The following is a 19,183-nucleotide window of genomic DNA, read 5'->3' on the forward strand; positions in this document are numbered from 1 at the left end:
CTCTCAGACAATACACGGTCCACTCCAAGGATTTTGTCCTTGGTATCAACCGGCTCTCCTGAAGAACAAACTCAGCAATGTTGTTTATGCAGTGCCGTGGTCTCAATATTGGAGAGACAAAGACGCCGTAGCACAGGCGCATGGCGCAACATTGACGAGAAATTTATGAGGATCCAGACTCAGTGGTTCATTTGCGTCAAGGGCAACGACATCCAAATTCGGGGAATCGCCTTGAAGAGGAACATTTTTCATTCGGGTTTGACATATTCTTGTAACACCAGTCTTCGAACTTTTCTGACAGCGTTTTGGTGAGTGCCCCAATCGATAATCATTCGACATGTCTCACTGACCTTTAGACATCCTATGCATAAATGTTGGCCTTTTTCTTCCTCGGCACCAGAAAGGACCCTTGGGGGTCGGTGACCATTTGTAATGGGAGAGCGTTAAATCGGCGCTCAGTGCATTTTGTCGACATACAAAACCGGGTTACTGTACATAATTCTGATGCCGACATGACTGGTGCGACACCGCCTAACTCCTAAAAGACATGGTTTTTGCACGATATTGCACTGCAGCCGAGGGGAAAACGAAACGCAAGTTGTAAAAGAGCTTTGATTACATCCATATTTTGCAATTCCTGCTTGTGGCTCAGTGCGTTTTGTCAGTAGTTCCGGTGCAGTTGGCAAACACGGTCCTGACATTGGGTACCAAAAGAGAGAGACACACACACACACACACACACACACACACACACACACACACACACACACACACACACACACACACACACACACAAAAGCATGCCCCCTGCACCACGCCCCTCAACTCCCACACCAAGTTAGTCTAATGTGTAGTTGGCAAACTAGAACAAATTCGGCTACAAAACATTAATGATGCGGAACATCGACATGTAAAAACGCTTACAAAAATCTGATGATATCCGACATCAAGTTGATGGTTGGACCAATGGATACAAGACGATAAAAATCTCCCGCACGGGACACACGCGTACACACGCACACCCTTGGCAAAGTTCACATGGAGTAAAGTGCCAGCAAACGATCCAGTTACTTGAACTCCAGGACAGGAGGGAGGGTTGAATTGGAGGTCGAACCGGGGGCAGGGGGAATCAGGTCAGGAGGTGGCAATGGAGCAGCTTCGGTGGTCGTAGCATCATCAAAGGTCGTTTTCGCCAAATCAAATGGTGTGAGCTGTGAGTGGAATATCGGCGCTGAGCTTCAGGCGCCTCTTGGGAGTTTTTAGGGGGTGGGGAGGGGGACCGGTTGGCACAGGGTTTGGGAAACGAAGATGACTGAGTGTTGAATCTTTCTCCTCCTTCTGCGTCCCCTTCTTTCTTCCTCCGCCATCCTTCTGTTGTTTTCACTCTTCCTCTGTGGCGCTCTTAGCTCTGCTGCCATGGTTACAGTATTGTCTCTACATGAAGTGCATCTACAGACAAAGGAGAGAGACAGATTGAGGGTAAGCCAGTTCATCAACACCTCATCAAATGTTGAGGAATTTGTTGACATCCATGATTTTTTTTTTTAAATGACTGAACAAAGCAGCCTTTAGCTTTTTTATCAATATTCTGGTTACAGTGCTGTCAGCATGATGAGCAAAAACTACTACACCTACTAGCATGAAATTTTGTTTGGAGGCAATTAAAAAAAAAAAAAGTGACAAAAGACCCCAGCAAGTGTACTGAGAGTCTTGAGCCGAGAATGTCACAATTATGAGGTACATTTGCTAACCACGAGTGGATGTGTCGCTGTTCAGTACCTGCGTCCCCGGGATGGGTCCGAAAGGATTGGTGGGTCTCAGGACAGGCTGGTTGTACATAACAGGCTGCGGGGGCATCATGGGAACACCCCCCATCTGATGGCTCATCTGAGGGGTGAGCTGCTTATAGCAAGTGCAGGGTGAGAAGGGGGGGGGGGGTTAAAAGTAGATCGCGTCTGATAATAGTTGATTCTTTCCTTTACCATTCCATAGACAGGCACTTGGGGGGTCGTCATAGGAAAAGCTACTGGAGCTGGAGCCTGTAAGGAAAGACAATAATCCCGCCCTAAATCGCTTAAAATAAAGCCAGATGGAATGGTAAAGTGCATTGGGTACTTACATAGCCGGTGTAGATCACCCCGTTCTTTGGAGAGAAAACAAAATACAATTTTATTGGGGCTACAATATTAAGTCCTCGTCTACCCTTCTAATTGACAAGAGTTATTGTAAACCAACCATTTAGCCCAGTGGTACTCTGATCATCCCGACCGATTATCCTGTGTTGTGGAGTTTGTTAAAAGTAGCCCGGATCAAAACTAAAAACCTATTCACTATTTCCAATCGTAAATCCCTGTGTGGGTCAAGTTGGTCTGAGCCACAAATACCAATTAGGAAAGACCAGTGTGTTGTGATGAGAAGATTAAAAAAAAAATCTATGAAAGTGACTCTCACATTAGGCTAACTACCACATGTAAAGCCTTAATGTGTTCTTTCTGGGTTACCATCTGAGGGACGGGCATGGGAGCTGGGGCCATGGGATGAGGCGAATGAGTCCAATTTGTGCTGGTGCACACAGATTTTGTCTGCCAGCCGCTCCCCGCCGTCGGCTTCTTTTCTACCAGCTGACTCCACTGCAGCTCGGGCCTGATGCACACAAGCATGCACTTAAAAATCCTCCGAATGATTAAAAACAGCCAGTTGGCCCTGTTTTTCATGCCCTCCTCACCTTTTGGCTTGTGTCGCCCCAAACTGCAAATCTTTAAGAAGAGTCAAGCAAATTAGCTCCAAGTAAATAACCACCGTGTATAGTTATAAGCTAATACTCACTCCCGACGAGGTTGGCTAATGACGAGTCCAAATCGCTGGGGAGCATCTTTCCAGAGTGCAGCGGGGCTCCCGAGTTGTGAATCTGAGTAGGTGGGACCGGCTTGAGCAAGTCACCTAAGGGGTCGTCATGGTTGTCAAAAAAGAGGATTCTGTTGTTATTGTTGTTGCACTCTACAGCTGTACTGTACCTCCCCAGGCGTTGTTGTTGGGCACAGTGTGTGTGGTCTGAAGCGGGGTGAAGTGGGGCTGCAGGGTGAACAGCTCACTGGTCAGGTTTGGCACACTGCAGGAAGGAACAAAGAGAAAGTGGTCCCATTGGATGTCCGCGTTCTCCCTTTGACAAGTTTGGTCATCCGGCATATATTAAGAGTAGAACCGCTGCCCTTCTGCATCGAGAGGATACTTATGAAGTGGCTCGGGCATCTGTGTAAGATGCCTTCTGTAAGCCTATCCTCTGAGATGTTCCAGGCGTGAATTCTTAACCCAAATAAGTGATAGGTTGGCCTATGTCTTGGAGCGTATTGTGTAGCATAGCACACGTGAACCATAAATATTCTATTAAGGGACTCACTGGTTGTTGACGGCTACAAGGGGTGAGCTGGAGAACAGGTCCGTGGCTCCTCCACTGCTGTTGGCACTGCCCACCGATTGCGTGCTGGGCGACACGTTGGGCGTCTGGATATCGATCATCTTGTGACCGTCATCCTGCACGTATGAGATTGGTGATCAGGTGGCTAGAGTATGCATGCTAATTGAGAGAGAAAGAGAGAGAGATACTTCAAATGTTTAACATGTCTCACCTTGTGTTGTTGCAGTCTGTTGTCCTCTGCCTTGTCGTCCATTCGACTGAGGGAGATCCCGGTGCTGGAGAGGGATGACACCGTGCTGGACAAAGTGCTGGATCTTACAGTATGGTGACACACACACATATATTTATATGAGACACGTTACAATGACACCTTGACTTACAAGTTCAATTTGTCCCATGACTCTAACTCACTTAACTTGGATCTTAAATTGTCAGCGAGACCTGGAATGTTATTGTTGGGAACCCGTCAATACAGGATACTAGATTAAGTAGATTTTAGGCGAGCGAAAGGGTATATTGATAACTGGTCTGACGGTGATTCCCATTTGCTCTGCCTCAATGAAGCTAACATGCTAACATGGATGTTTTTTGGAAAACTAAGCATAGTATTTGAATCCAGAACTTCTCGACTGTCAGGCAGGCTTTTAACCGCAAGTCCCACCACAGTGCACACACGTTTGACGCTCTGCATTCTTACTCTTGACTGTACCTGCTGGCAATTGAGAGGTCTTTGAGCTTCCGGCCCTCCAAGGAGGCTAAATGTTGCTCCAGAGCCTCCAGAAGCGAGTTGGGAGCCTGAGGAAGAGGGAGATTGAATGCAGGGAAGCAGACATATTAGAATTCTGGGCAAAGCGGTTTCGAAATGGGACATTTGAACTCCTTTTTCTTTTTATTCTAATCGTCACACACACACACACACACACACACACACACACACACACACACACACACACGCACGCACGTGCGCACACACGCACGCACGCACGCACGCACGCACGCACGCACACACACAAAGCAGCAGATCACCCTCAAATGGAAAACAGATCTACTCTCAGGAAGCTGATTTTTGTTGTTGGTTTCATTTGGTTGTCTGGCATGCACAGATCAGCACCGTCATGCATGCAGATCCACAACTATCATACCTCTGATCCATGCAGACTGATAGCAGCAAGTTCCTCTATCATCAGCACAAGAACCACACAAATCACAGTCCAGAACATCGAGTTACCCCTTGGATTCCACTGTCAAATCAAATCAAATCAACATATAGTTTGCTCTTTCTTTGGGAAAGTGCAACAATTTGAGAGCACCGGAAACCAAGGAAATGAACTCTGAAATGAAAACGTCTGGTGAGAAAATAGGTATGCACACTGAGCAACTGGCCTGCACAAAAAAACAAGGATGGCTGCTTGTTTGGACTACATGTGATACCTGTGATCTTTACCTCCAGACTTTTTTTCATTTCATCACAATTTTTTTTTCAAACAGTGCGCACACATACACACACACAACAGGCAAAGAAAAAATATCTTGGATACTTATTTTTAAAAGGGAAGGGGGGAAAAAAAAGACAGTAACGTGAATTCTGGATGTCCTTCTCCAGAGAATACAGCTATGGAAGTTTCAAAGTAAAAACAGACACATACAGTATCCTGTGCTCAGTCGAGGCGTGTCGTTGAATAGGCGCGTATAAGGTCTTCATAATCACTACAAACACAGCAGTGTGCTTCAAAACCTGATCGCATCCCAATTTGTTGACAAAGAAATCCAAATAGGCTCGGGCTGCGATATGTAGTGCTGATGAGGACATTATGTGCGCCTGTCCAAGGCATGTTTGCAGAATCCTACATCATTAAACCATTCGCTGCTCTCCCCACAGCTAATGCAAAGTGACCTGTTCTCTAATGGACTGAGTTGTGACCTTTGGTTGTGCGTGTTGTTTAGCGATAAAACATGTTGTCTTTAATCCTGGCGTATCACCAACTCTGCCTATGGAGAAATAAACCATATGGCCAAAAGTATTGACACACCTATTGAAATACACATTCATTGAAGCTCGGAAATGACTGCAGTTGAGGTTTTGGTTTTTCTTTTCAGAAAATACTTGCAAAATTGTACATTTAATCCTGTTCCAACAATTCATCATAGACGCTGTAGAAGAATGAATCAGAAACATAATCGCACGGCAGGGTAAGATGGGTTTAGTCTTTTCTTTTTGATATACAGCAAAATCAGCTCATGCTATTTCTGTTTTGAGGCCCTGTCTCATGCAATCGAGCCACTGCTCAGCATGCCTCCTTTACTGCACAATTAATGCCGAGTACACCTTTCGTTTCCATGATGACCAGCGGCCGAGCTACAACTACTTTTTGTAGTTTCACTCGTAGCCGCATCGCTTCATGTCCAAGTCACCGAAATTACACTTGTTAATTCGCGTGTGGGTCTGTACATCGGAAAAAAAAAAATCTGACTCAACCCCAATGGCAACAACTTTACTGAGCACAGTATACAATACAATTTCTTTCTTTCTTTCTGTTTTTTTCTTTTCTTTCCTTCTTTCTTTCTGTAGTTCTTCTATTTGGTTATTTTTTTGACCACCTATATGGCCAGGAATTGTAAATACTTTTGTCCATATGGTGACTCTCTGGCAGATTGGGGACCAAAAAAAAATCACCTTCAAAAATGTTGCTCGAGACCACAAAGTGAATGTAATTTTTCGGAAATAATTTGTCCCTTGTTGTGTAAATTGTCTTTTTTTTTGTGCTTTCTCTTCTCTAGAAGTGAGTTGAGATGTAAAGCGGGAGTGGGGGTGCGGGGGAGAGAGGAAAAAAAGGAGACGTGGAAGGAGAAGTGAAGAAGAGAGAGGGCCAGCTGCAGAGTGGGCAGGTCTGTAGGGTGAGTAGGGAACGGGAGCGCTTTTAGAATGAAGCATTATGCGATTGACTAGATGGCTTTTTCGACGCTGCTCGATTGGCGGCTTGAGATGAGATGTGGACTGACCTGTGTGAGATCGGGGCTGTCGCCCTGATCTATCCCAACTTGCTGTGTCACAAAAAAGGAGGGGGGGGAGAGGAATGGGAGGAAGGAGGGAGGCAAAATAAAAATGAACCAAACGTCGTAACAAAATGAGTAAAACAAACAGACTGCATTTTTTTTTTTAAAGAAGGGTGGGGAGGGAAAAAGGTGTGCGGAGGAAGAGGAGGAGGGGGGAGAAAGAAGTATCAAACCCGAGCATTCATTTCTCCATGCAGAGGCTGAAACAAATAAAAGACAACATGGGAGGAAGGAGGGGGGCGCATGCACACGCCTACAAAAATCTATATATACACACACACACATACACAATAATACATGTGCACACATACACACTACTTCAAATGAATGCTGCAAGGCGAGACAACAGGTCACGTGACATCAACTAATGTTGACTTTGAACGCAAAAAGAGGAGGGATAGAAGACACACACACACACACACACACGCATACACATTGAAGTTAATACAGGAAAGGCTCCTTCAAGTCAACGTTAGTCTACTTCCCAAACCGTCTTCTGAAATGGGCGCAAAAAGCAAGTGGTGAGGATGCCTTCTTAAGTGTGAGGACTAACTAAGCGGGAAGTTAGGAAAGAGAAAGAAGACAGAAGAATAGAAAGGGCACAGAGGCTCGGTCGGGCATGCAGTGCAGGCTTTTTAAATAGGCAGCACTCGGGCCTTCCTCCAGTGGACGCTTTGTGCCAGCGTCCCTCTGACTCAGCTGTTCATAGCTGACCCAGTGCATCCTCTCCCTGAGATTTCCACAACCGAATGCAAGGCGCTTTAAGCGGCCTCACCAGCGACATAGACCCACTCTGTTGTTTTTTTTCTTTTCATTTTTTCCTAAAGAAATCAATGAGCAGAATCATCAGGCAAGCTAACAAACACTTCTTAGGAATCAAATTAATGGTAACGGATCCCCCCACCCCAAAAAGAAAAGTTCAAAGCCGGTAAAATGTAACCAATATTAAACTTTTGGTTAAATTTCTTACGATTCACTCGTTAATGTAATCATTTCCCTTTTTTCTGAACTGACTTTCAGCCTACATTCCCACCCTTTCCTCCTCGTCCGTTCCCGTGCTCCTCCTTATCTCCTACCCCTGAGGATTCCCCCCGTCCCAAACGTTACCTCGGCCACTTTGAGAAACTCCGAGAGTTTGGTCATCCTGTTGAGGAAGGTCTTGTAGAGCTCCAGTGCCTCTTTGCACTGGTTCTTCTTCATGTCAAAATACTTCTCTGCGTAGAGAGAGTCACAATATGCGCACGGTCACGTTGTCGCCATGAAATTGGACATATTGTTTGTTTAGTTCCACAATTTAGAACAGTTCCCACGTGTCTGACACACTTTCATCAAAATATTCCAAGGCTCAACACCATACAAGTTTTGCAACAAGCAGCAAATAAAGAACATAGGTTGAACCCCTAACTTTGGAAAATGTAGCTTGAGGAGTTTATTTTCATTTTCTGCTGTTACACTTAACTTGCATTGGGGCTAAATGGGCACTGTGACCCACCAGATCCAAGATATGGAGGCAGTAAGCTCTCCATGTTGTGATGTTCCGGACTGTAGGATTGACATTTAATATGGTTCCACCTTGGCTCAGCCACAAGCAGGTCTGCAGGTGATACCTAATGAAGTGGCCAATGACTACATGTTCACTGCGAGTAGTTTTTACCCAGCATGTTGATGACACCCTCGTTGTATGCGGCAAACAACCGTATGGAATCTTTGAAGAGCAGCATGAAGGCGGTGTTGATGACGCCGTTGCTCAGCTCGTTGGAGTTGGGCTGCAGGTTGGAGTGTACGCACACCGACTCAGACCAGATGGCATCATCGCACCCGGTGACGCCGCTGTTTTGTATCAAGTGCTTACCTGGAAATCCAGCAGCGCATCCAGCTGGTTCTGAATGATCGGTAGCGTCTTAATCAGCTTGTCTGTGTTCATGGTGCGCATCACGCCGTCGGCCCTGGTAACACACACGCACACACACACACACACACACACACACACACACACACACACACACACGCACACGCACACACACATTATTATCTTGTATCCTGTTTACATGCTTAATCCGTACTCTATGTAATTTTGTTCTTAAAGGTGACAACCGATTTTGGGGGTGCGGTTTTATGCAAATGAGCTTCTGCCTCCCGTATTGCGCAGCCAATTCCAGGTATAACTTTTGTTACCGCGACAGCCGTAACAACACCCGTAAAGAGTAAAATCAGGGAGTGTATTTTCACTCGTGGAGGCAGCATTCTAAGACGATGAATTAGTCTAGTCAATTCGTATTGTAGAGTCAGTGCAGTGGCACATACAGCAGAAGAACAACTATCTATTATCACAAAATATAGGATCACATCAAAAACTCTCAACAAGGAAGTAGAATAACATGTTCATTATTGTATTTTCACTGGTGGAGGCAGTGCTTCATCATCAAGCCGCGAATGACATTGTCAATCTGTGCTCATAATAACAAACAGGACGACTAATCAAAAACTTTTGGCAGGAAATAGCACACAAACTGGTCTCCACTGATGTGAACATAGCATCCTTGGTGGAGGTAATACATGTGTTGCTTATTGTGGTTGTATGAATGGAAGTGTATTACCCTCGTTTCATCTTGGTAAAGTCCACAGCTGCTAATCGGAACGACATGGCTTTTTCATTCAGGTAGCGACTGTATCGTCTGATGAAGGTGGACATGTTGTATCCTGACGAAAGTGGAGGGGGGGGGGGGAGTAGGTTGCGTTAGTTTTAGAATTTAACCCCAAACTCATCCAAGCACAGCACTCAGTTTAGTGTGTAGCTCGCTTAAGTTTTACCAAATACCCCTGATTGATGAGGTGTGCCCCAATACTTTGCCTATGCTCTGCAGATTTGTCGACAGCGTTACAGTGCCAGGAAAAGACAGGAAGTCATTCGATGGGCAGAAGAACGCCGCTGAGTCAAAAGGGGTCATAAATCACCTTGTAGCGCGGCCTTATCTAGAAAGTTGTTGAGGTTGAAGAGCGTGTTTCTGGAGGCGACGTATTGCATCAGTCTCTGGGAGAAGAGAGAGAAAAGAGAGGAGAGGGAAGTGTCGACAACGTGCTCGTGTTCCGCGTCGTTACTTCTGTCGCAGACAGGAGTTTATGAGCAAGAGGTATCATTTGTCCACATAAAGACCTCAACTCTTCCGAATGACTTTTAAGGATGTGGGGCTAATAAAAGACTCTGTATGTAAAACTAGCCCCAGTGCACTAAAAGTATTGCACCAGCAAATGCAATATCTGCATTCATTAACCCCGCACTGTCATTATTTGGAATGACATAGCTGTCATATAAATAATATCAAAGGGTCATGAACCAAGACCCCCTGTAATTAATGGTAAATGTGTCACTCAACTTGCAGCGAAGTTGCATGAGAATGTTCAAAGAAGAAATAATTCAGTGATTGTATGTCTCAGCATTCACATTAAAAAAAAAAAATCATCATACTCGATAAAGAGTAAACAAAACCATTTTATTAACTTTTAATGGGCGTGTGTGCGTGTGTCTTTCAGCGTCCTCACCTCGTTGCCGTACATCATGAGGTGATGCGTGGCGATCAGCGCCTTGAAGACCACGATCCAGCTGTTGCTGGCTGTGCGCTCGAGCAGCGTGTCTGCCAGGTGAGGGATGCTGACGTTCAGCTCGTTGGTGCAGTGGATCAGGTCTGCGGTATAGAATTCCAAACAACAGAATAAGCCTTAATTAGTCCCGCAATGGGGAATTTACGATTTTGCAACAGCAACGTGGGCAGTAAAAGCACACAAGGAAAATGAAAATACAAACATATCTGTGTACAGTCACATTAGGCAGTGCCTGTGGCAACCATACTGGAATTACAAGTACTATATATTCATATTGGAATGGTAAAAAGATTAGCATTCTACTGTATGTAACCTAAAAAAAAAATAGCTACGTGAGTGTGAACAGCAGCAATACTAGTCAGCAGCATTGCATGTCTCATAAAAATACATGTGTCATTTACTAGTTTATTTATAGGTACCCGCTTATCTATACAGTAGATGCGTACAACGGAAAAATGTGAATGTGAATGGCAGCAAGTATAATCCGTCGCGTTGCATGCAAGTGAGCGGTGTTGTCCGCAACAACAACAAAGAAGCATTGTGAGAGGGAGAAAAAAAATGGACATGCAGCGATTAAGGAGTACCGCAAATGAGCACAGCTGACATTTATGAGCCTTTAAGCTCCACCTCTTTACTTACTGTGAGCCGCTGTGGAGGAAATAAACGGGTCGCGAGCCAAAGTCAACATTTATGAGAGGAGTGTCGTGATGTATACGTCCATATGGGTCCACTACAGGAGGTCAGGTCGATGAGCAAATGATTGTTTAACAATAGCCCAGGTACAGGCGTAGGAATCGGCGCTGCATGGACAAATTCATTGGCCCTGCCGACTCCAAGGCTCTCTTCCACTAAGCGCGTCAATCGAAAATCCCGGCAGAAGACGGAGAGTTACATTATAAAGTCAATCCAGCGGTGGCACTCAATCGAAATCTCTCCACTCATAATGTGAGGAAATGAATCGGCCTCTTATGAATAATTAACCTCATTTTTTTTCCCCCTCCCATGGAGATGAAAAGAATGAAAACTGGAGTTGACTACCCACGTCTCACCCTCCCAACACGTCCATCCAGCGTGTGTACAAAGAAGCAAAATGTCAGAATGCGTGTCTTAAACATGCTTATTTTGATGCTAGTTCTCATAGAAACACACTCGTGCATACACTTAAATGGGGCACGTGCATACTGGCAAATCTGAGTATTTTCACCCTTTTGTGAACAAAGTCAGCAAAGGCCCAATTGTCACATACTGCATTCAACTGTGACTTGCCTAAATTTGGTCTTCCTCTCCTTCATAATATATACGTGACAACCCGAGATTCACACCCAAATCTTGATCTTCAACCCAAAAGCAGTGCTCATCTATTTACTGTCAAACTAAACATAAAACAAAGTAAATTACATGCGTTTAAAACTACCAAGCAACTGCCTCAAGAAAGACTGTCACCGCTGTATTCCGCTTTCTGTAAAAGCCATAAAAAGTCAATTTTCCATGTGTCCTCAACATCATTTCTACATCATTCATTTACATGAAAATGGAGGCATTTATGTTAGATTTATCTATTCAAAAAGCAACATCAAGCTGTATGTACGATATCACGCTGTGCAGTGAGCGGTCACTCCGGGCCTGATGACAAGTTGCATCGGATCCCGCTTCTGCCGCCCATTTAACCGGCCGCGGCTTAATGAAATACCATTTATGCGGCGTGACGTGCTCATCATTTGCCACGCTTTGTAAATAGTTGTGAGCGTTTAAATAGTCGCTCATGCTGCCCCAGCCGGCCCCTATCTCTCTTTGTCAAGGTCACGACACCAAGACGGTGCTGATGAGAGCTCGCTTCGACCGGGTTAATGAGCAGTAAAGCATGCAGAGACAACAATGAATCATGGCTTTAGTGCAATGTGTCACCCAGACTGGTGAGGGTGGAATCGAAAGTCCATAAGGATTGTAACAAAAAAAAAAAAAAAAAGGCCTTGGACATTACAGTTGAATTTTAAATTAACATATGAATGCAACAAAATTTGTTTGATTTGGAAACAGTTCAAGTCGCAAATGATTAACTGAATGCGTCTTGCTTTTTCTTTGGCTATTATCGAAACGTAACTCTCGGGTCATGTTCATTTTACTCGCCGTTCGGCTTATTTGTGGACATTTTTTTCTACAGTTCTTATTCTTTTCATGAAGATAAAATGTCCATTTATATTCTAACCCTTCAAGTTCTAGTTTGTTTGCGCAGATTGTAAAATAAATTCAAAAATGTATTTTTTCAATACGTTCTCACGACAATGTATTTTTTTTTTCTACATTGCAAATATCGCAATCTTTCATTCTTGATTCTCCATATTCAACAGAGGGTCTCTCCTCTTCTTAAAATCAAACTTGAACCCCCCCCCCCCCCAAAAAAGTCAGAGCTGAGATTCAGACTCGCTAACAACTAGTCCACCGTCCTGCCTAGGATAGTGTTTTATTCTTTCAATATAACAGTGGCTACCTTTGTACGTCCATTAAGAACATAAAAATGTTACTCAGAACATTGCTTGTACAGTTAATAAAAAAAAAAAAAAAACGTTCTGCTGCATTGTTTTCACTCGTCTGCAGCAAAGGGATGTGTTTTTTAATCCCCCTCGACAAGAAGCCAGCGTCTCATTATTTTCATCCCCATTGATTCTGTTCCATTTGCGGGCGAGAGCGATTCTTTAGCAGAAGCAAGTACGCGTCTCCTCTTTATGATCCCATTTAACGAGGCGAGCTGAGCCGGAGCAGACTCGTCTCGTGAATTGTTGCTCAAAGACACAAAGACTGCCTCTTCCGGGGCGGGGGGGCTTCCTTTACATTCTCTGTGATCTACGGCAGCCCAAACCCACGCAGCCGGCTCTTCGCAAACACACCTCTTCCCCGTGTCCTTGCCCGACCTTAAAAGCCCATCTAAATGGCTCAAATGTAAACGAGAAAACAAGAGAGTGTTTTGAGCCATGTGTGCAGTCCCTACTTAAAGCTTTTAAACCCACTAAAGGTCCGAATTAGTCAGATCACAAGCCAAAAGCTCATGTAGCCTCTTGCCGGCTCGTTCAATCAGAAAATCGCTGTGTTTCCAAACATTTGGACGCCGCCCCGGTGATGAAACGTTCTCTGAAATGCTCCTTGTGGCTGCGGTGACATTTACTGGTTTGAAGGTGGATGGCCTTGTGTTGTTTAGTAACTGCAGGGCCACTAAGCTAGCGGACGTAACAACGATAAAGGACTGAATCCAATGAGCATGCAGCACATTAGCAATTCATCTTGTTACGGATGGACTGGAAATATTTGTGACCTACTCCATTTTTCTGTCTGGCCACTGGACACAACCTTTAGGTCTAGCTGCCCTATTTTTAATCATTATTGCACAGTGTACTTCAAATAGACGCCGTGTCTCAATTAGTGGCCAGGTATCCCATCCACGAAAGACAAATAAACACGTCCCTAGATAGACCCCTCCCCGCCTCAGGAGGAATAACTGTAACTTAAATGACAGTGTCTAAATATTTTTGGCACGCAATGTAGGTAACCGCTGACCCCATTTGTTGCTTAGCAAAACAGCAGCACTAATCCAAACACAATGCCTCCATCAGAAGCCTTATTTTTCCAGTCCAGGATAAAAAAAATAAAAAAAATCAGAAGTACTATGTCATTTAGTCGACATTAATGTTCACACTCAAAACAGTGAACTGCTAAGCTTATTGCCACTCCCTCGGTGAGCAAAACAGAAGTACAAATGCGCATCTCTCAGACAAATAAACACCTCCCTTATCCATTCATGAAAAACATGAGGTCGGCATAACAATTTCTGTTCATAGACGGTATCATTCACACACAAAGCACTTGTTCTGGTTGAACTCCATCATTAACCAAAACAGCAGCACCTACCAAATCATGTCTTTTTGACAAATGAGGACGAGGGGGGACATGTAACTGTCGTTTTGGTAACACAAAATGGTTAACTCCTGAGCCCATTTGTACTAACTGCTAACTGCCTTGGCCAGCGCGAAGCAGTATAATGCAGTCATACGTATCCAAACAAATAAGAATCACTGCTACTGCAATATTATTCGTCATTATTTTGCAGAGTATAAAGAATATGATATTGACTGTCTACGTGTAGCTTGACAATGTGTGTTCAAATATCTATTGCTTATCTACGTCTTCTTGCTTTGTGTTGTGAGCTAGCTTCAAATATGCCATCTCTTGGGGGGAAAAAGAGCAATTGCGGAAGTGAGATGCCCTCACATGTGGGCAAGGAGAGCCACAGTCGCCCATGCATGCTGCCAGCCGTTTATTTAACGTGACAAACATTCAGAGGCACAAATACAAAATGATAATACAGTACTCGCAAGGAGCTCCTTCAAGCCCGTTTGATCACCTGCACCAAGCCACGCCTCTTAAAGGCACATAAACAGTAATACTGCATGTGCTTTAATTACACGGTTTAAAACCATTTTTTTACCTTTACATTCTCCTGTGTTTTTTATGATACGGTGTTGATTTCAAGTACAATTTGTTTTTTTTTGTCTTTTGGAAAGAATTCATGAAATTTCAATTCATGTCAATGCCTTGCCCTCTTTTTTTCGAGTGTGATCCATTATACCTGTGCACTCCATCCAGCACATGCAGCGCCACCCCCCTTCCAAAAACGCCTCATAACCTAATAATCCCAATACATAGCATAGAATACACACACACATACACACACACACGCACAGATGCATGCATAGGCAATTAGTAGTGTGCAGATAAGGACACCACACACACATGCATAAATGATAGTAATGCACCAGTGGCCAATGAACTTGAATGTGAAGGAGGGGAAATGCTGCGGGACTTCATGATATTGCGTTTAGGCTTCATAGATCACATTTAGTGGATGGATGGTGCTTAATTAAAGGGGAAATACGAAAGGCCAAAGGCGTCTTTTTTTGTGTGTGAAGCGTGCGTGCACTGATGGCATTTTGTGTGCGCGCGCGCGCGCGTGTGTGTGTTTTCACCTACAGTCAAGGTGCTTCTTCTTGGGTCCGCTCACTTCGTGCGTCGTGGCCTTGCAGACGGCTTTGCTGATGGCCGAGCCGCTCATGCTGTGCTGCGCGGCGACGATCCGGTCCGTCAGAGTCGGCCAGGACATGGTGGAGGAGGAGCGGCTTCGGCTGGAGCCTGGAGGAGGTGACGGGGATTGGGGGGTGGGGGGTGAGTAGTAGTAGAGGACGATCAAAATGTCTTTAGTGGAGGGGAGGAGGTGGGTAATGCCCTCTGCGAGGATCGGCCGTCTCTGCTCCGGGAGGATGATGAGAAGGAGAAGGAAGCGGGCAGTGAGCAGCGACGAGTCATACGTTCAGTTAAAAAAAGAAATGAAAAAGAGGGAAAAAACTACATTTGCCGTAATAGTAAGGCATTCGGATGCGGAAATGAAACAAAGCTTATCGCCGGAATGTCCCGAGTGTCCGTGAACGCAACCCGGCCGATGCTGATGAGAGTGCGAATAAGGCTCACGGAAAAAAAAAAATCACCAAATCAACACAAAATCGTCCATGATTCAACTGTCCTCCGTCCAAATACGACGAGATGAAATTTTTAGACTTCCTCTTCTTCTTCGCGTGTCCCCTCAACGTCTCCCCGAATGCACAACGTTCGCTTTCTGCAGCCGGTCTTCTTACAAAAGCCTGAATTCCTCTGTAGAGGTCGCCCCATAGGCTGGTGGTGCGCGTGCGTGCGTGCGTGCACGTGTCAGTCAAACTTATGTGCAAAATGGCAGTGCGATGAATCAGGTGACTAAAGAAGGAGTCTGAGATTGGGCCACTTCTCGAGACAGGGGAGCTAATCTTAAAGCAGAAGGCATTAAAAAAAAGTATCTATTATTTTTAAGGTTTCAGCTATTTCATTATCATCTCAGTGCATCAGACCAATGAAATAGGGACACAAGGGGAAGCAAATGTGCCTTTAACGTACATGATGCGTCCCATTATGGCCATTTTTTTGGTCGCACAATGTTGTAATATTTCTTTTATAAAAGCAATTTTAAAAAATGCAACGACACAAAAATGCATGGTTGTAGTCAACAAGCATCCCCCTTTTTATGATACTCCTGTATGTAGATCAAAACATAAAGGCTCTAATAATAATAGCAACACTGACTGGATCATTCATTAGATACACCCAATGAACCCAAGTAGCCTATAAGAGTTGTACTAAAAATGAATTCAAACATATATTCTTTATTGAATTAAAAAAGACTTTGTAAAATTAAATTGAAAATAATACTTAACCTTGGGGTATTTTTGCATGAAAGCATGTCACAGATATATTATAAAAGCACCTGCGGAGTGATTTGAAATCAGACACAACAATGCATGTGTCCTTATGAGAGGCTGTTTACGTCGCTGCTGTTTTGGTTAGCAACAGTATCCAAATGCACTCAACTATACGACTAACAGGGAGACACTATTTCAATAAATTGCGCAAGTGTACCTAATGAACTACCCAGTGGGTGTGCTTTCACAGTCGTCATGAGTGGAAAAAAGAACAATGGTGACAACATAAGTAGAGCAGCATTAAGTCGACTGGGTTGCATGTGCAGTGTGGCACATAGAGTGAACAGTTACCAGTGTGTTGCATCACAAGACTTAAATGTGAGTGAATAGAGTCAGCGTGCCATTAATACATGTTTAATAGAGTTAATTCCTCTCATTATGAAAGAGGTCTTTGATATAACTTAACACAAAGGCAGACATGTTCCATATTCAAAAGCATTCACTTGAATGATAAATACAGTCGATTATTTGTAGAACTGTTATCGTTCACGTTCTGCGTCCACTTCCTGCTTATCTGTGATTGGCCAGGCCAGGACTCATCGTTTGGGACATGACAAGCAGCCGAGGTGCTCCTTGGTGGCATTGGCGTACCCCGAGAGGACCAGGGCGGCGGGCTCTCGCTCGGTTGGGTGGCTCTCCTCGTTGCTCAGGATGTGCTCCACCAGACAGTGAGCAGCCTCCTCGATGTTGCTGTTTTCCTAAGGGAGGGAAAACCATCAAGCCATCTGTCCATTTCCTGAGGCGCTTTTCCTCATTAGGTGAGTTGGAGCCTCTCTCAGTTGACTTTGGAAGAGAATTGTGGTGCATCTTGTCGTCAGCCACTCCCGGGGCGCATACAGACAAATAATTCACACCTCCAAACAATTCAATAATCTTTACCATGCATGTTTTTGGAATGTGGGAGGAAGCCAGAATAACCAACAAAGGTGCAAACCCGGATCTCTTGACTGTAAGGTAGACGTCCTAATCACTAGCTAACTGTGCTACTGGAAAATAACAATAGAAAATGGAATGTAGTGCAAAAGTAAAATAGACTTTAAACATAGCAAGCCATCATCCATTCATTACGTCTAAGGGGGAAAAACATGCGCTCAAAAAAAATTACACTCCTCAGCCATTTTATTATTAGGTACTATTCAGCACTGTTGGGTGGAAACCCTATTTGTCCAAATATGGTCAATTTCATATGAATATGTTTTTTTTGCCTATGACAATGCCGAGTCAGCTCATTGTTTTACTTACACTCATTTGCTTTCGATAAGTATGAGAGAATTTGTCTGGTTTAGGGGGTTGGCCTGAGGACAGAATTTGACATGTTCTTACCATTTTAATCAATGACAGCATAATTAAAAAAAAAAAAACTCAGTGATTGAACGTGATTTTGGAGTGGTGCATTGTGACGTTGGTGCACAACCATATACGATTTCAATATTGAGGTATCAACTTAGTATCATATGACTGGAAAGGCATGGAGACGATGACATTTAGTTACTTTGGATTAACTATAGTATGTCTTGCAGGTGGTGCCTCCTGTTTGATTTAGGCCTTCCTAGCCCCGCTGAAGTACTTGATGGTAAACAACATGCAATGCAGAAAACCTTGGCAGAGGTCTGGAACCAGCCGACGAAGCCGTTGTCTCTGCAGAAGGCATCCAGTCTGGTCTGCGTGCATGCCGCTTGGTCAGCCTTGTTGGCTAATAGGACGGCGGGAACGGGTCTCCCGTGGTTCAGTGTCACCTTCGGACATAAACAGGATTGAAAGGTATAAAATATATCCTCATGTCTGTTTGTTGGGTGACGGGGGAATTCTCGAAACAGTGAAATAGTAAACCAGCATTGGGAATGATCATGACTTGAGGAACAGAAAGAAGTCAGTTGAAGTTGAAGAGAAAAGTTATGACCTTGGAATCCAGGTCGTCTTTCCACTTGAGCACGGCGTCAAATGTGGACGCCCGTGTGCTGTCAAAGACCACCAGCGCTCCCACCGCCTCCCGGTAGTAGACGCGCGTCATGTTGCCATAGCGCTCCTGTCCTACGACACAGACGTATATAGATTAGCCGATATGCTAAAGTGTTAGCAAAAGACAACTAGAACAACTGAACTTTATTTGGGCTTCATTAGAGTCACTTAAAATGGTGGCAGATACAAATCCCTCTCTAAGTAAAGCTCAGTTGTATTTATCTTTTTACTACAATACATTTAATCTTTTGGAATGGTTTGTTTTTAAACAATCCCATCTTGACTATGACTGTTTGGATGTTTACTTAAATCATGGCCGGTAAAGCCTTTAGGATGGCAACAGTGTAACCCAGGAACAGACCAATCTGCATTATATCCAGAGGGAGGGGGAGAAAAAGCGCTTGTTAGCTTTTGCATGTTTTGATTCTGTCATGTGACGGACATTTTCCGCATGGGAGTCACTGGCCACATTCCACAAGCAGGCAACAAATGACTGGCATTGGGAGGGGCCGTGACACTAACGCACACAGTCAAACTCACATAGGGTCTTTTTGAAAGTTACTTGGACATTTCCATTGCCATAAGGTTGTCATAACATTTGTAGAAAATACATAAACATTGTTTTTATGGGTAATAATGTGCTTGCAGTGCACCAAGGGATGTCCTTGTGTTTAGGAGGCATGCTAAGAACAATTTCAATATTCTGCACTCAACTTTATTTAAAGGTCAACATATGCTAAGCATACAGTTGGACAATTATAAAAAAAAAAAAAAAAAAAAAAAAAAAAAAAAAAAAAATTTTTTGTTTGACAAAAAAAAAAAG

At 44.1% G+C, this 19,183-nt stretch overlaps 2 protein-coding genes and 2 long non-coding RNA genes across 7 annotated transcripts in view; 2 read left to right on the top strand and 2 right to left on the bottom strand.

The window, feature by feature from the left end:
* Positions 1-772: 772 nt before the first annotated feature.
* LOC109512433 (phosphatidylinositol-binding clathrin assembly protein-like) lies at positions 773-16,036 on the bottom strand. Of its 3 annotated transcripts, none has more exons than XM_019864206.1 (19): positions 15,089-16,036; positions 10,010-10,152; positions 9,425-9,500; positions 9,067-9,169; positions 8,322-8,415; positions 8,124-8,235; positions 7,577-7,683; positions 6,416-6,457; positions 4,125-4,210; positions 3,627-3,729; positions 3,398-3,531; positions 3,015-3,109; positions 2,827-2,940; positions 2,726-2,756; positions 2,502-2,643; positions 2,120-2,143; positions 1,983-2,039; positions 1,780-1,899; positions 773-1,449 (listed from the first exon to the last, which is right to left on the bottom strand). In XM_019864206.1, exons 1-19 carry the CDS (start codon positions 15,216-15,218, stop codon positions 1,435-1,437), a joined length of 1,728 nt encoding a protein of 575 aa, XP_019719765.1. In that variant the 5' UTR covers positions 15,219-16,036; the 3' UTR covers positions 773-1,434. The 3 variants fall into 3 exon arrangements, with proteins under 3 accessions (XP_019719765.1, XP_019719766.1, XP_019719767.1); XM_019864207.1 differs by having other exon boundaries at positions 3,627-3,690; positions 15,089-15,218; XM_019864208.1 differs by lacking the exon at positions 6,416-6,457 and having other exon boundaries at positions 15,089-15,218.
* On the top strand, positions 3,472-6,358 carry LOC109512492 (uncharacterized). The gene is made up of 3 exons (XR_002167543.1): positions 3,472-3,556; positions 3,642-3,735; positions 6,194-6,358. It is a non-coding gene; the product is annotated as an uncharacterized LOC109512492 (long non-coding RNA).
* The window catches only part of LOC109512485 (uncharacterized), a 5,206-nt gene continuing 1,184 nt past the window's right edge, over positions 15,162-19,183 (top strand). The window contains exons 1-3 of one of the 2 annotated variants that reach the window (XR_002167537.1): positions 15,162-15,273; positions 16,930-17,159; positions 17,922-18,008. This is a non-coding gene — a long non-coding RNA (uncharacterized LOC109512485). Of the gene's footprint in view, positions 15,274-16,929; positions 17,160-17,921; positions 18,009-19,183 lie in introns of those variants that run through there. The other variant, XR_002167536.1, reaches the window with a different exon arrangement.
* Positions 16,743-19,183, bottom strand: part of rab38c (RAB38c, member of RAS oncogene family) — a 3,777-nt gene continuing 1,336 nt past the window's right edge. The window contains exons 2-4 of the mRNA XM_019864264.1: positions 18,302-18,432; positions 18,000-18,137; positions 16,743-17,099 (exon numbers count right to left, since the gene is read on the bottom strand). Coding sequence (XP_019719823.1) covers positions 16,938-17,099; positions 18,000-18,137; positions 18,302-18,432 — 431 coding nt within the window. The 3' untranslated portion in view covers positions 16,743-16,937. The remainder of the gene's footprint in view (positions 17,100-17,999; positions 18,138-18,301; positions 18,433-19,183) is intronic.

Source organism: Hippocampus comes, unplaced genomic scaffold, assembly GCF_001891065.2.
Source record: "Hippocampus comes isolate QL1 unplaced genomic scaffold, H_comes_QL1_v1.1 scaffold57, whole genome shotgun sequence".
NCBI classification, from domain to species: Eukaryota; Metazoa; Chordata; class Actinopteri; order Syngnathiformes; family Syngnathidae; genus Hippocampus; species Hippocampus comes.